This window comes from Poecilia reticulata, chromosome 14 (assembly GCF_904066995.2).
Source record: "Poecilia reticulata chromosome 14, P_reticulata-male-v2, whole genome shotgun sequence".
NCBI lineage: Eukaryota > Metazoa > Chordata > Actinopteri > Cyprinodontiformes > Poeciliidae > Poecilia > Poecilia reticulata.
Genome location: NC_088843.1, coordinates 19373950 through 19389279, shown reverse-complemented (window position 1 = coordinate 19389279; position 15330 = coordinate 19373950). Strand labels below are relative to the sequence as shown.

The 15330-nt window shown below is 38.7% G+C and overlaps 2 protein-coding genes across 6 annotated transcripts in view; both read right to left on the bottom strand.

The window, feature by feature from the left end:
• Positions 1–10776, bottom strand: part of slc8a2a (solute carrier family 8 member 2a) — a 30061-nt gene extending 19285 nt beyond the window's left edge. For 4 of the 5 annotated variants that reach the window (XM_008428354.3, XM_008428358.3, XM_008428357.3 and 1 more), the window contains exon 1: positions 9615–10776. The gene's annotated coding sequence lies outside the window, so the exon portion shown is untranslated. Of the gene's footprint in view, positions 1–2539; positions 2612–9614 lie in introns of all 5 variants that reach the window. The other variant, XM_008428355.3, reaches the window with a different exon arrangement.
• Positions 10777–11360: 584 nt separating this feature from the next.
• Positions 11361–13689, bottom strand: nccrp1 (P1, F-box associated domain containing). Its single transcript, XM_081615770.1, has 6 exons — positions 13454–13689; positions 12687–12767; positions 12494–12590; positions 12259–12354; positions 11948–12086; positions 11361–11848 (listed from the first exon to the last, which is right to left on the bottom strand). Exons 1-6 carry the CDS (start codon positions 13665–13667, stop codon positions 11702–11704), a joined length of 774 nt encoding a protein of 257 aa, XP_081471896.1. The 5' UTR covers positions 13668–13689; the 3' UTR covers positions 11361–11701.
• Between the last annotated feature and the right edge of the window lie 1641 nt (positions 13690–15330).

Here is a 15330-nt window from a genome sequence, read left to right as displayed (position 1 = left end):
GGAAGGTATTGAGAACATGCCACATGCTGGTAAACAAGAACAAACTATATTTGATGGACAAATTGAATTCTACTGTAAGTTGTTTAACTTACTTCACCTTTTCAGAGTGTAATCTGTTCTCACATGTAATCCTATGCCATCCCGTGTATCCATTTCAAAGCATGTCAATCAAAGCCTGTGTCAGCACACTGATTGTAAGGTAACACATAATCGCATGCTTCTGAACAACTAAAACAGTCCCAATATTCAAATCACCAGTTTAAATACTGCAAATATTCCTTTGCAGTATATTGTGCTCCTGCTAAAACTCTGAGCAATCAGGGCCATTATTCAGGTATTGTGGGGATGGGTCTCTGTGAATCAAGACTTTTTTAATTCTAAGTTTTGTTGGGTTCTATTCAGAGGTATCCAAGAAATTAGCCGGTAATCAAAAGCAGATGATTTTCGGCTTAACTTGCCCCGATTGGGAAACAGATGGTCTGAAAATGGAAAATCTGTTCTTCTGACCAGTGAACGCACCACAGAGTAAGAGCTAAAAGGTTATCCTGACAACACTCTTCAGTGTGGAAGCTGTAAGAAGCTAGAAGGTTTCCACAGTGGTGCATTTTCTGTTCATTCAGACAACTACAACACAGAGCTAGCATTCAGTTGGTGCTGACCACTGAATGCACCCTACCAGTGATACCAGTGCATCATTTGTGATAACCATAAATTATGCAAATTTAATTCTATTTAGACTTAGGTTCTAGATAGAATTAAATCTGTCCAGTTTTAATGGCAGCTGGAAGTATTTTGTTGCTGTTACCACAAAACTGTGATAATGCAGCAAGTTTTCTTTTTGCCAAGATGAAGGCTATTATAAGAGTAAGGATATCTACAGGTTGCAATCCATTGCTTCTACTACAAGGATGGGGATTTATGTCTTTGTTCCTCTTGTCTTCAAAGACGAAGAGGCAGTTATAATTTAAGACTAAAGGTGTAGGGCTTTGTGTGCACTTTGAACTCAAATACCAAAGATTTATCAGAAAGAAATGTGATATGGCTAAAAACAACCAAAGCAAACAATGTCAGGAAAGATATATATAAGTTCATTCTAGGCCTGGTGGGCAAAGTACATTTAAAACTTTGAACTGCACAAAATCATCAGTAGACTCCGAGTAATTAATGTACATAAGGCGTTTAAAATGGCTGAAAATTAGTTTTTTTTTTGTTCGACGTTCTTATGAAGAGTCATAAAATATATATAGTTAAAATACTTCAGCCTTAATTCACTCTGGGAGGAAATTGGTCCAATCAAGCCAAATTGCTAAAACACCTCAATTACAAGAACAACCTCTGATCGGTTTACAGCCAAATCAAGGCTATTAGACTGTCTCAGCGTTCTATTTTCTTTCTGTTTGCCGCCGAAGCAAAGAAAGGAAAAGGATCCGTCCCTTTAATAAATAACACAGGGCTTTGGCTCGCTACTGTAGGTCTGTCAATGAACCAGATGAATCAGAGTGTAAAATAATCCATCTGGCCACACAGGCAGACACACAGACAGAGTGTGACCAAGCCAAATCAGTAACAAGGCATTAAATCTATCTATTTGATCTTTTGTTGTCACAACTGAGTTTTTTGCATATTCTGAAATCTCAGTTTTACTTTGCCTCTTTATAAAGGCTTTATGAACTACCCTCCCCACAATTTGTATGACTGGCTAGCAGCTAGAATATTTAGAAGACTTCCTGGAGTGTGAAGACAATCATAACACTGCTGTGGCTGTAGTACTCACCTGGTGTTTCCATCTCCCAGCAACACTTTATTGCCCCTTCACCATGCTCATTTGTCAGCAACACCTTCCCACGGCCAGTTTACCACATAAACCTAGTTCACATCATACCTTGACTTACTCAGACCACAGCAGAATGAAGCTACATGTTAAAAAGAAACCACACAAACACAATGCTAATGTCTGTATCCAATTCTTAATGACCAAGCCATACACAGCCATCCAGAACTCATAAACACTGTGAAAAGACACATTAGGTGCTCATCCAAACTGAGGGAAGGGATCAAATTAATAGATTTGATTATGTTCAATCCATCATCAAAAACACAATTGCAAATCGACCATAACATGGCAGGGACTCAAAAAACTATGGGGTAACACTTTATTTGAAGGGGTGTTATGTCATGTTTTTGACAATGTCATGTCAGCATGACACTGTCAAAAACCTGACATAACATCTGTCATGAATATAAAGAAGTCTTTATGAATGTCACTAAATTATCATAATTTACAAAATCATGCAAAGTTGGCACTTTTAATGCAACTTTTAGAGCAACTTTGCATTAAAAGTCTCATTACTTACCAAATGACACTTCATGACAACTGTCATAAAAATTCATAAAGACTTCTTTATGTTCATGACAGATGTTATGTCATGTTTATGACAGTGTCACGTCAGTCTTATGCACACCCCTTCAAATAAAGTGTTACCACATAGGGTGTTTGTGGAAGAATGGCAAGTGGAAAAACACAGAGTGGGTCACCTACCACACGATGCAGACACAACTACAGTGTCGATACATGTTGGTCACAGCATCATGCCTTAAAGGTGGTTTTCTTCTGCAGCAAGGGAAGAAAAGGGTGCAGAGACAGCAGGGAAAAGAAGAAGAAAGAAGAATGGAAGAATGTCATTCTTTTTTCTTCTTTACGGAAGAATGGCAAGTGGAAAATCATTGTTAAAAGACAGATGGCAATGCCATAGCCTGGGTGGGGTAGATAGAAAATGAGGAAAAAGGTATTCTTGTCAAATGAGACCACAATTTAACTTTCTGGCCTACTTTTGCTCACAGTAGACATATACTGAGTGGCACACCTGCCACGCTATTTATGCAGATACCACCACATTGTTGATACATGGTGGCTACAGCATCATGCCGTAAGGGTGCTTTTCTTCTGCATGGACAATTAAACGGTTTTAGAGTTAATGGGAAAATAGATTTAGCTAGACATAGAGCACTTCTGGAAGAAAACATGTTGCAAGCTACAAAACCTAATCCTGAGGCAGAGGTTAACTTTCCCTGAAACAGCTAGTGCATCAATAAAATTGTTTAGTTCAGGGCAGTGATGTGTTAGAATGGCCTAATAAAATTTTAGACATAAAAAAATGTGGAAAGACTCGAAAACTGATATTCAAAAATTAACTCTATGAATAAATCTGACTTAGCTTCAAATATTATAAAAGCAGGGTAATCAAAAGAGTGCAGATGTGCAAAGCTACACAACGCATATCTCAAAAGACTTGCAGCTGTAATGACAAAATAAAAAAAAAAAGTTCTACAAAGTATTAACTCTGGAGAGCTGAATCCAAAAGAAACATCATACTTGTCAGACTGTTATTTATAAAATATATTTTGAAAAACATGTCATTTTCTGCCACTTCAAGAATTTGCTTCCTTTATGAACAAAGAAGTTGTGAAGTTAAACAGTAGTTTAAGCAGCAGTTTAACTGTCTTTTTGTTCACGAATAAGGTTATAGCGGGATGTGTAAAGCTGAATTTTACTGAGAGGCACAGTATGAAACAAGTTCAACAAAGTCGGGTTTTATTATGCTTGAAAATTCAACAAAACCTAAAGCTTCACTCAGAGATAATGGGTGGTTATGATGTTGCTTTGCTAAATCTAACTCCGACTTGATGTGTGTTCCTGTGAAAAGTCTGGCTGACGTCTAAGAAAGAGATAGGTTTAATATGTCTGAAATAACATTTCTTAAAAAAATATAGAGAATAAATATATATATATATATATATATATATATATATATATATATATATATATATATATATATATATATATATAACTCTGAACAATTAACCTGCTTCGGAGCAGGATATTACGTTAACAGCTGTTGCCATGGTGATCTATCTACCAAATGAATCTAGCTGATTCTTCTTACATCCAGATATAAATGAAATGATGTTAAATGGAAATATTGGTGTGGAAAAACATTGTTAGGTTTTATTTTTACTCTTTCTAGCCTAAACTTGTGTTTTTTTTCTTGGTTTACTTTTTATAATAAAAAAGAGGTTATACAAAGTAGACTAAAGTCTGTTAAAATGTTATCGTACCGAGCAGTTTCCATTGCATGAAATTTTCCAGAGGAACCTCTGCAAATGTTTAAGCGGGTTAAACATGTTAGAGGGAGGCCTCCTTGCTGCTCACAGCATGCAGGGCTGACGGATACAATGTGCTCAGAATCTAAAAGACCAACCAAGCAAAATCATACAAAATGGAGATATTTCAAAGAATAGACCCAGTGTGCTAACATTGATTGAAGAGAAACAATCTGTGTGAGCAGAGTAACTATTATCTATGTCATTTCAGCTTCCTTGAACCCGTAAATACTAAGCAGAAATTAGTGTGTTCACAAGTCCTCATCTCTCTACTCCTGGTATTTCCACAGGGCTTTGGTGTGCCCTTTATTTTATTCCTAAGCCAATGTTTTGTGAAGTAATAGTTTTCCCCTGTCAGGACTGGCTGTCATGAGTTTGGCTATGGCTCTGCACTAAACCCAATGCTGCAGTCAGGCCATGATTATCCATCTCTCAGAGTGCCTAACAATAAATTAACAACAGCAGCTCAATCAGTACCACAGAACAGTTAATTGCTTTCCAACATGTCAGTGCACTGCCTCTGTTTCCACTGACTCAAAATCACCATCAATCTGTACAGCAGCAGTGCAGGCCTGGCTGAGCACAAGGCTTAGCTTACAGTGCGGTATGAACACTGTCGCAATGTTCAGTACCTCACGTGTACTGATCTGTTTTCAGTGCCCGGGTTTCTAATTTATCCTGCCTACAACAATTTACATGTACTCAGTGACTGACTCGCACAAGAAACAGTGCAAACTGTCTCAAAGATGCATGGTGAGACTGCAGCTCAACACTGACAGTTATGAGGTAGATGAAACAGACCTAGATGCCAAACTAGCTCATCAAACTTGCTAGAGTCCTTTAGGATTGTGAGAAATGAAGGAATTTGTTAAGAAATGTAGGATATTAGGTACGCTTGACTATAAAATCTCAACCATCCACAGAATCCACACAGTACATCTGAGAAGAAGGAGAAGTTTCATGTTTTGACAATGTGTCCTATAGCTGCTTAATAATAATAAAGATCAGGGTGGAGTCAAAGGGGAAAATGAGTACAACAGTTCGAGAGGAAATTGTGGATAAAAAAGTAAAGGTCACATCACGAGTTTGGCAGTATTTTAGATCTTTAAAACAAAAAATTGATCAATAATTATCTATATCGTGTGGCAATCCTGGTTGATCTTAAGCGTGATCTTCTTGATAACCTTCACAGCCACTACAGGTTGTTCCACAACTTTCTTGTGGAATATCTTGTTCACTCTAGGACTGAGAGCTTTGGCTGAAAATACAACACTTATTTCATGACAGGTTTTTCAGCCATGTTGCCCAGCCCTTACCTTGTTACCAATAACTAGCTCATGCCTACTCCAGATCGCCATGTGTCTCATTCATTGGCAAGAGAGGGTGCGGATTATTATGCCATTACCGCTAGATAAATTGAAAACGGTCTCAATCAACAATATTATTGTTTATCGCTATATCTCCTGGCACAATTTATTGCCCAGCAGAATTAGTTATTGTGGCAGGCCTACTAATACTGTGTGCATGAAGAGGAAAAAGAGGCCGTCATGATGCCATCGGTGGGTGACTTTGAAAATGACACAGATTAAATTAAAGTCGAAACTGATACATATACATTACGATGTCCAACCTACTAAGACTGACATTGCATAAAACCTGGGTGAAGATAGTTCAGATGTGAGGGCTGACACATTCAGCTGTCTACAACTGAGATCGAGGCATTTCACTTGTGCCTCAAAGCTTTTGGTGAACCTGAGGACATCGCCAAGAACTTCACGATATATAGCTTCGCAGATTCAAAAGTGTTTTCACATTAGACAGAGGTTGGTTTTGTTTACATTTTATAACAGAAAGATGATACAGGAAGTAGCAGAAACTTAAATGGCATATCAGATCAATTAAAGAGACAGTTGTTGGAGTCTTCAGTGACAGGAAGTAAGAAGTTAGCAGGTTTCTATTGCGTTACTCATTTAATTTTGATGAAAAACGGGTCCCTTTGGACTCACTAAGTGATCCCCAACTCTTGTTTCAGCAGTTGCACAAAACTTAATTTTCCCGAGACTTCTCCACTTAAACCTCAGTGCTGAAGGAGGCTGCATGGGGTCAGAGGTGAGGCTCTCAGAGAGGGGTCGGGAGACGAGCGGCTGACAGCCAGCAGACAGCAGCTCCGCAGGTTTCCATTACCTGAGTCACTCTGCTTAGCCACCAGTGGCCCTGTCACCTTAGAAGGAGCAGTGTTCTCAACTTCACCATGAACCCAGACAGGGACACCTGTTATGCAATATTCAGTGTACTGCTCGAAACATCAACATCAGTGAGAATATGCAAAACGATCTGACGATATCATATGAACAAACACCGTTCACGGTTCAGACATAAGCAACCGGTCGTTTCACCGTGCCCTTCTCCCATGTGACCATCAGTGTATGGTTGCCTTGGAAACGTAGCCACACACACCACAGATTTAAAATACAACCACAATATGTGGTGTATTTTATGGAGATGTTATGCCATACACCAACACAAAGCAGATGTGTGAAGTCAAAGGAAAATGACAATTTTGTTTTACATGGGCCTGAGTCTGAAAAGTGCCATGAATTTGTATGCAGTTCCCTGAGTCTTAACATCTCAAACAAATCTCTTTTGTTTCTAGCTTTTAATCTAGAGATTAACATCTTTACCCATTCATTTTTGAATTAATACCTCAAATCTGGATGGAGATTTTAGTCAGACTGGACTGAAAGTCTAAATAACAATTTTCAAGTCTTGCCCCAAATTCTCAGTTATATTTTTGGACTTTGACTAAGCCACTATGAATAAATATGGTTTGATATATTCATCAATAAATATAATATATTCTCTGGCTGTATTTTAAAGGTAGGGCTGCACAGTGGCGCAGCTGGTAGAGCTGTTGCCTTGCAGCAAGAAGGTTCTGGGTTCGATTTCCGGCCCGAGTCTTTCTGCACGGAGTTTGCATGTTTTGCCTGTGCATGCATGGGTTTTCTCCGGGTACTCCAGTTTCCTCCCACAGTCCAAAAACATGACTGTCAGGTTAATTGGCCTCTCCAAATTGCCCTAGGTGTGAGTATGTGTGTGTGTGTGCATGGTTGTGTGTCTCTGTGTTGCCCTGTGACAGACTGGCAACATGTCCAGGGTGACCCCGCCTCTCACCCGGAACGTTAGCTGGAGATAGACACCAGCAACCCTCCCGACCCCACTGAGGGACAAGGGTGTAAAGAAAATGGATGGATATTTTCAAGGTTACAGTCCTGTGGGCAGGTAAATCTCTGCCCTGTCCCAAGTCAACCTCAAAGAGGCTTTCTTTTAAACTTCACTCATCCTGCCATCAATTCTGACCAACATCTCTACTCCAGCTGAAGAAGTTGGTCCCACAGCAACATGACGCCACTACCATGTTTCCATGCAAACTTCTCCACAACTTCCTCCCTGACCTGTCTGCTATGTTCCTTGGTGTTCATGCTGTTGCTTGAGCTTTCAGAGATTAAATCACACACCAGATAGCTTTTTGTACTAAATAGATGACTTCTCAAGACAATTTGGTCTTGAGAAGTCACCTGGTCTTGATTTCAATTAGGGACACCATTGTAAAAGGGGTTAAAAAAACACTTTCATTTCTGTGTAAAGATTTTGTTTTCTTTTGACTTTGTGATGGTTTATGACATAAAATGCTAATGAAATATATAGAGGCTTAAGTTTCAAATGCGAGGAAAAAAAACTAAGTGGTAAAAGTCACTAAATATTACTTAAATACTTTTTTTTAAATTTCTGTTGTTTATTGACTGTATGACAAGCTCCAGAGGAAAAAAGAAACAACCATATAAAATTAACTAATCACACCCTTTTGTCCATCACTGCCTCCTGTTGTCCAAAGTAGCACCAACTAAATGTTAACAAAATGTGGGGAGATAATAAACCTGGAATTCAGTGACAACAAAATTGATCCTCGCTGTTCTCTCCAACCCACCAGAGAGGCAGAACTTAACAATACATTACAGCAAAGTGTTATTGTAACCTAACCAATGCAATGTTAACTATAATAAATAAAAAAAAATTCCAAATCTCAGATCACAGTTACAGGAAGGAACATCCAGAGTATACTGTATGTTATCATGTTCTTGGCTATTGTCTTGGCAATAAAGGCAAGGCCATCCAATTGACTGGGGATAGAGGAGAGCCATCTGTAGGTCCTAACTTCCTGAAATCAAGCAGATGAAAGGATGGAGAGTCGGATCATCTGTACAGTTCTACAGATTCACTGTACAGGAAATGTGAGAGAAACGTGAGGTGTAATGTGGCCCATTGTTCCATGAACAACGGTGTTTACGGTGCAGAAGCATGCATGTATTTACACTGCAAACGCTTCTAGAATAACATTCTCTTACCACTGACGAAAATAAAATTGCATATTTAAATGTAATCTGAGATAATAAAAGACCTGTAATATTCCTGTTACGTTTTGTACAGTGCAGTCAACAGCACCTTTTCCATCAGTAACTCTTACGTAGATGGGCATTTCTGTGGCTGATAAAGGTTGCTGTGAGTAGTTCAGCATTTTTAGATAAGTTACAATTACATCCCCAAAGGTCGAATCCAATTTAGCCTTTGAATGAGAGATCTTTTTTTTTTTGCTTTCAAAGAATTGTAGAAACATTTGATAATCTTGAGATCAAAATCTAAAAGAACAGTATGATTTCAGAAATTGTTATATTTTTAATAATTTTAAATTTTTGAAACATCTTTGACCTGATCCTGCTTGAAAACATCAAGTTGGGTTAACTGTTTCACAAATAGCCTTTTTTTCTTTCTCAAAAATAAAATATTTTAAAGAATGTGTCAGACTGAAAGAATAATTCAGTTTTGAAAAGTATGAAAAATTAAAGGACTACAGGCCAAAAGTACCACTTAGATCATTTTGTTTAACATTCCTTAGGTCACAGCTCTCCTGGAAACAATTTGAGGAAAAACAAGTGGACCTTAGTCCAGGTTTGACCTTTCCTTTCTTAGATGTTTAGATTATGAACTAGAAATGATCAAATCTAGTAAATATTCATGATAACGGTGAAATAGCTTTTCACAAAAGAATAAAAAAATGAGTCAAGAATTTGACAAACATAAAAATATGATATACAACCGATAGCTATAAACTAGTTGAGTGTGAATGCACAATTTTAACCAACTGGTTTATTTTTCTATTTTGTTCCAGCAAAATTAAAAAACTATTTGCAAATGAGTAATTTTCCATCGTGGAAAACAAAAAACAGCTTATTTTTTCAATAACGCCCTCAAAAGCTTTTTTTTTTAAATAGTTAAATAGACACTTTTGCTATGGAGTGAAATTTTTGCTAATTTCTTGATATCACACTTCAGACTGGGTGACCAACTAGTCTCTGTTCAGCAGCCGCTACTCCAATCTCCTTTCCCCCGGTTCTTACCTTCAGCTTCGCGGCGTGGCTCCACCAAAAGCTGCCATAACCGGTGGAAGTTCTAAAAAATTATCACCCGGTTGAGCTCTCCCCTTTCTGAGACACGCCTGAACTCACACAGCGAGTTTTCGGGTTCCCTCTCATTGTCGTTAACTGACAGTGGCTGGAGCTGTCGGGAGCGCACGCGGCGGATGACGTGCTGCCTTCAGGGTCCGCTCGTGATATCCAACGTCGGAGGTTTAACAAGTAGCGAATATCAGTGTCTATTTGAAAATAACATCAATGTGACTACTTTCTGTCATTATTAATACTAACCAACATCTGAAACCGCTTTTCTTTAGGCAGCAACATTACATATAAATGGTGGTACAGACAGTCTAAATGTCGCTGTTGGTGCAAGTGAAGGCAGCACGAGCCGAGAACAGTTCTCATCTGCACCGTTTGCTCGTCTTTGTGTTGAACAGACTGCCTCCTGTGGTCACAGTACTTTGTCATCGTTTTCAATATTTAGCTTTAGATACCTTTACTCCACTTAGTAAAAGTAAAAATATAGTTTCATATGCGATATATTTAAGGCTGGAATTTGTTTTAAGTCACTCACGTGAGTCAAAGTGAGAAAAATAACTTTTAAATCAGCTTACAAGTAATAGTTATCATTTAGTCAGTTTGTTAGTTATTTACTAATTACTGAATAGTTTTGATTGGGCCGGACATAAAATAGAACAACTTTGAATGATATTTAAAAATGAACTCAGAAGGTTTGCAAAACTCAGATACAAATGTCACTATTTGGTGCGTGTTACCAAATTTTAGCAAATAAATACTTCCAGTCTGTGCATCTGGCACAACAGATATGTGCCAGATACACTAAGAGAATGTAAGATCATTTCACAATAATACGTTGTACCTACAATTATTCAAGAAACGTTGCAAGTTAAGATTACTGACAAAATTCAAAACACATCACACAAAAACGGTTTAAATATTTAAATAAACTAAAGAGCTTAAAAAGATTCAACACCAGACAGATCCTGCAATGAAGGTGATGGCAAAGAGGTATTGGCTCTTCCAAGACTTTTAACTGGTTGCAAAAGAAAAAGTGTAAAAATTTGGTCAGAAATAAGATTTTAATTGCTGCAATGACATTTTTTTTATCCAATGATTGTTGAGAAAGGTATTAATTTTAATATGCCAATAAATGTAAATAAAACATTTTTCAGAACAAAATACAAGCAGAGACAAGCAAAAAGCTAGTCGGCATTTAGAAGAAGTGTTTGACTGCTTGATACCAAAAAATATTAAGCAGGGTATAAATTATTTTTGAAATGTAATTTTATTTTAATTCTAAAATGTAATTAATAAAAAAAAATGTTCCCCCAACAAACATTTCTTGTCTTTTTTTACATTTTGTTTTAATGCCTTTTGAGAGATACTGGTCTGACTTCCTTCCTTCTAGATTTATATGCATAAAATGCATATAAATCTGAAAGTGATCTGACTAATTTTGGACTCCAACTCAACTTTTTTTTTTATGGTAAACTGACTATGTTTGCACTGTATCATAGTTAATCATTTCCAATTAATGGACATTAGGATTGAATTGCATTTATATAAATTTACACTACCTGGACTGAATCAAACTGAACCAAACTGTATCCCATGTAACTTCATTTGAAATGGAGCCGTTTGTAAAAGCCCTTTATGTGACTACACTAAATTGGCAGTATGAAAAACATTTGATTATCATCAACCTCGTGTGGTTTTGCATTTTGAAACAAATGCTTTTGTTTAATTCGTGGTTAGCGTGCCCACCCTGTACACCCATTTCATGCAGGTGTCAACTCAAACCAACAATACAATGTTTGTATGAAGCCACAATAATGTGTTGGTTCCCCACAGGTAAATCCACCTAAGAACAAATGTGAAATATGTCAAAAAAATTACTCCAAACCAACAATTGCACAAAGTAAGAAGTTAATTGTAAGACTATTAATGGTAAGACTGTTGCACTACACAATAAATGTAGTGCAACATTTATTATGTTCTTTATAAAGCTGACCTGACCTAGCAGCTACGTTTCCGTTAGGAGCTTAAACCTATGAACTGCTTCTGACTGGCTTCACAATGACAGAGCTGTCAGTGAAGCGTGTGGGGAAGAAGTCGTTTAAGAAGCTGTTCTTCAGTCTGTGCTGGAAGTGGACGTATCTCACACCGGGTCCGTAGCTGGAGAACACGTGAGACACCTGCAGGCCAAAACAGGCAGTGAAAAAATCCAGTCACAGGTGAATCAACGTAGCAATCGGAATGGACTAGAAAAAAAAACAACAACAACAAAAAAGTACCTCCTTCCAGTTGTGGGAGTAAACACTCATGTTCTCTTTGGGCTTAGCTGTGTGCAGTGAGATGATTGTCGTTTTGTCTGCAGCCAGCAGCTTTACATGCAGCTCATAGATGTAATCGTGCAGCTGACTTTCCTCATACCTGATGACGTAACAACACACATGACTCGCCTCGCAAGATGCACGACACTAATTATTAGTAAACCACTCTAATTAGGAGACTGGTTGTTGGTTTAATTAAAAGGGATCAATAAAGTATATTCTATGAATATTATTTTTAGAGTTGGAGTGGAGGCGAGTGCTCAGTGACCTACCAATCTTGAATGACTATTTCAGGCTGAAACTTGTCCAGCAGCTCATCCCACAGTCCCTCTGCCTTCAGGTCCACAACCTGCTCCAAGGTGAACCAGCTGAGGGCGAAACCACATGGCAGTAAATTCTGTGTACTGCTGCTTTTTTCTTTTTTAAGCTAAGCCCACAGCTTAGTTTTAATAGCAGTGTGTACAGTATATTTAAAGATAATCCTTGTTAATGTTCAGCAAAACCCACCTGTGCTGCGGCAACCCACAGACCACAACGCCCTCTGGGATGCCACTGGTGTCATAAGGCAGGACCTCTGTTTTCGTGGTCCAGCTAGCAAAGTTACCTGAGATTTAAAAGATTAGTTCACCAAAATGTACTTTTTTTTTTTTTTTTTTTTTTTTTTTTTTACAAAAAGAGGCTGATTAGCTCCGTCTCTCACCTTCAGGCTGAAAGCGGGGAGGTCCACCTGGAGGAGCATCTGGATACTCGGGCTCAGGCGGAGGGGTGTCCTTACTAAACCCTGTAGGAAGAGGCAATGCACCACTATGACCTCAGGAACCCCAAGGAAAGCATCACAACTCAAAAACAATAGTCCCATTCTTCTGAATAGGATTACTGGGTGTGTACAAATGTTAGGCTCTAGTCAGGATCATTGATGACAAGTTTTAAGACACACCTCAGCTCTGAAATAAGGAAGCTTTTAACTTTCCAGCCCTCTGAACAAATTTTAGTCACTGCAGTCAGGCTTTTCCTTATGTTACCACATTTTTTCAACAGGATTGCATGAATGCACTGTTACAACCCAGAGCAAAGTTTCAGAAATCTAAAAGAATAATGTAACTCAAGACTGTTTTCTATCCCCACCTGCAAACTAACTTCTTTTCCCCTTCATATTTTCTGAGAAAGTGGTTATCAGTGTGACCTGAGATCATAAACAGCAGGAAAAGTTTATAGAACTGAAATCTCAGAGTCAAACGGGTTTTGAAATTGTGACAGTGTACTCTGGAAGCTGACTGCTCCCTTCCCGTCACAACTGACTCAACAGGAAACTCCGAGCCAGTTCTTCTTACTTTTAAGAACTTTTCCCTCTGGTAGCTTTACGCCTTCTGATTCGGCCCGAATCTGTAAAACAGCTTCGGAACCAGCCCAGTAGCCTGCTGTGAATCATGACAGGACAGAAACTTGAGTGTGACAGTGAAGTGGTACCGATAGGAGCCGGGTTCTTCAGCAGGTTCCGTCCCAGCGGCTTGGCTTCATACACGGACTTCCAGTCCACAGCGTCAGGCATCGGGACGCCCTGCAGACCCCACTCCGCCTCGCATTTCTGCTTCCACTCTGCGGCAGACATCGCGCGTGACAGGCTCCGCGTGGTCTCGCGCTCCTCTGAAATAAGCAGGAAGCGCGAGCGGCGTTGGAGCATCGGCAGCCCCACCCAGCTGTTGCAATGTAAACAGAGGACTCCCCTCCGCTCTGCGGCCTCTTAAAGTCACAGCAGCGTAGACAGAGAAGAAGCCAAAGGACAAATCTAAACTAACTAGTGATGGAACTGCTGAGTCTTACAGGGGAACCGAATCTTAAGGATGCGTACACTTTACAGAGCTGTTCATTTTTGGAAAATGTACATATTTCTAACAACTAATATAATTTAAAAAATTATTTATAAAATCTGTGAAATTCACAAAGAAATAGAATGACTGAAGTAAAATTAATATATTCAAAAGGTACCAAATAGAACCACAGTATATTCTTGCAGCTTATCTATAAACACAAACATAAGTCGAACTACTCTTACTGGATATTTACCCGGCCGTTTTATTACTTGTTAGGGCAAATAGAGACTCAGCCAATCACATTGCCGCATCCCAACGTAAAGGGGGAATTGCTGAAGTTCAGACTGAGCATCAGAAAAGAGATGGCATTGACTTTAAGCTTATTGTTGGTGTCAGATCAGAAGATCTGAGTATCTCAGAAACTGTAGATCTACCTTACCGGACACAGTTGTTCAAAAACAAAAGAAAAAACATCAGCTTAAAAGAACAAGCTATAAATCCCTTGAACTCACTGAACGATTACAAAGAGGCTCAGGATGGATCAATTGGTCAAACACCTGAAAAGAATCCAGTTGGAGTAAAATGTCTATGATGTTTCAGTCTAATCAGTTCCTACTGGCTCTCTCTTTACTCACCTTTACTGCATCCAGAACCTTTGCCCCCACAGTATCACTCCAAGGTTGTAAGAGTCCCGAGAAAAACCTTTGGTCCATGCTGATTTTCTCAATGTGGACTGTTGAGTTGTAGGTAATAAAGTTATCTTTTCGGGGAAAAGAAAGGAGGGGTTTTTTTATAGTATAATTGGCTGGGCAGAAGAAAATGAGTTTCTTCTCAAGACAGCGGTGACAGAGCTAGACCTATGTGTGTACACGGTCATAAGTCATAAGGTGCAAGAAGGTTTGTAGAGATATTTTGTGACTTAGAATTCATTCTGAAGTCATTTTGATGTGGAGGAACAAAACATGACACATGGCTTAAAAAAAAGTTAAAAAGAAAAAAGGTTGGGAAAATCAGTAGGAGAAATATGAATTAAGATTTGATCGAGTCAAATAGCAAGAACGATACTCATCTTTGTTTCTGACAAGGCTGGAATAGAGACCTGCTTATTGGAGTGGAAAGGATGCCGATGTACTGCAGACCACTAGATGGAGACATTTATATAGCAATGCAGAAGGCGACTGCCCACCATCTGCCACTCAGGAAGTTTCCATAATCTGTGAAGCAATGAAACGACGTCTTTCCTAATAGGCTGGGAAAAAGAGAAAGACAGTTAACTAAACTTTACCTGAAAAGTAAGGAAGTTTGTGTTTGGCTGATTATTTCTTTGTTGCAATATTTCCTAAAATGGTTGGGAGATCTTTTTCTTTCCCCTCAACCTCAAATGGTGAAACGTTTGTGACAAACATACATTTGCGGGCTGAGCATCAGTGTCGAGTATGTGGCAATGCCAAACCTTTTTGTAAATTGTATTTGAACAAGCAGACTGTTGCAACTACACTAATTGTTTTTATTCTTAATTTATTGTGAGATCCA

Excerpts from the sequence above, each read along its gene's own strand:
- nccrp1 (XM_081615770.1), bottom strand. The coding sequence starts at position 13,667 with ATGCTCCAACGCCGCTCGCGCTTCCTGCTTATTTCAGAGGAGCGCGAG. Across the intron at positions 12,087-12,258 it reads GAAATAGTCATTCAAGATTG|GTATGAGGAAAGTCAGCTGC; the intron begins GTAGGTCACTGA and ends TTACGTCATCAG. Across the intron at positions 11,849-11,947 it reads ACTCCCACAACTGGAAGGAG|GTGTCTCACGTGTTCTCCAG; the intron begins GTACTTTTTTGT and ends TTTGGCCTGCAG.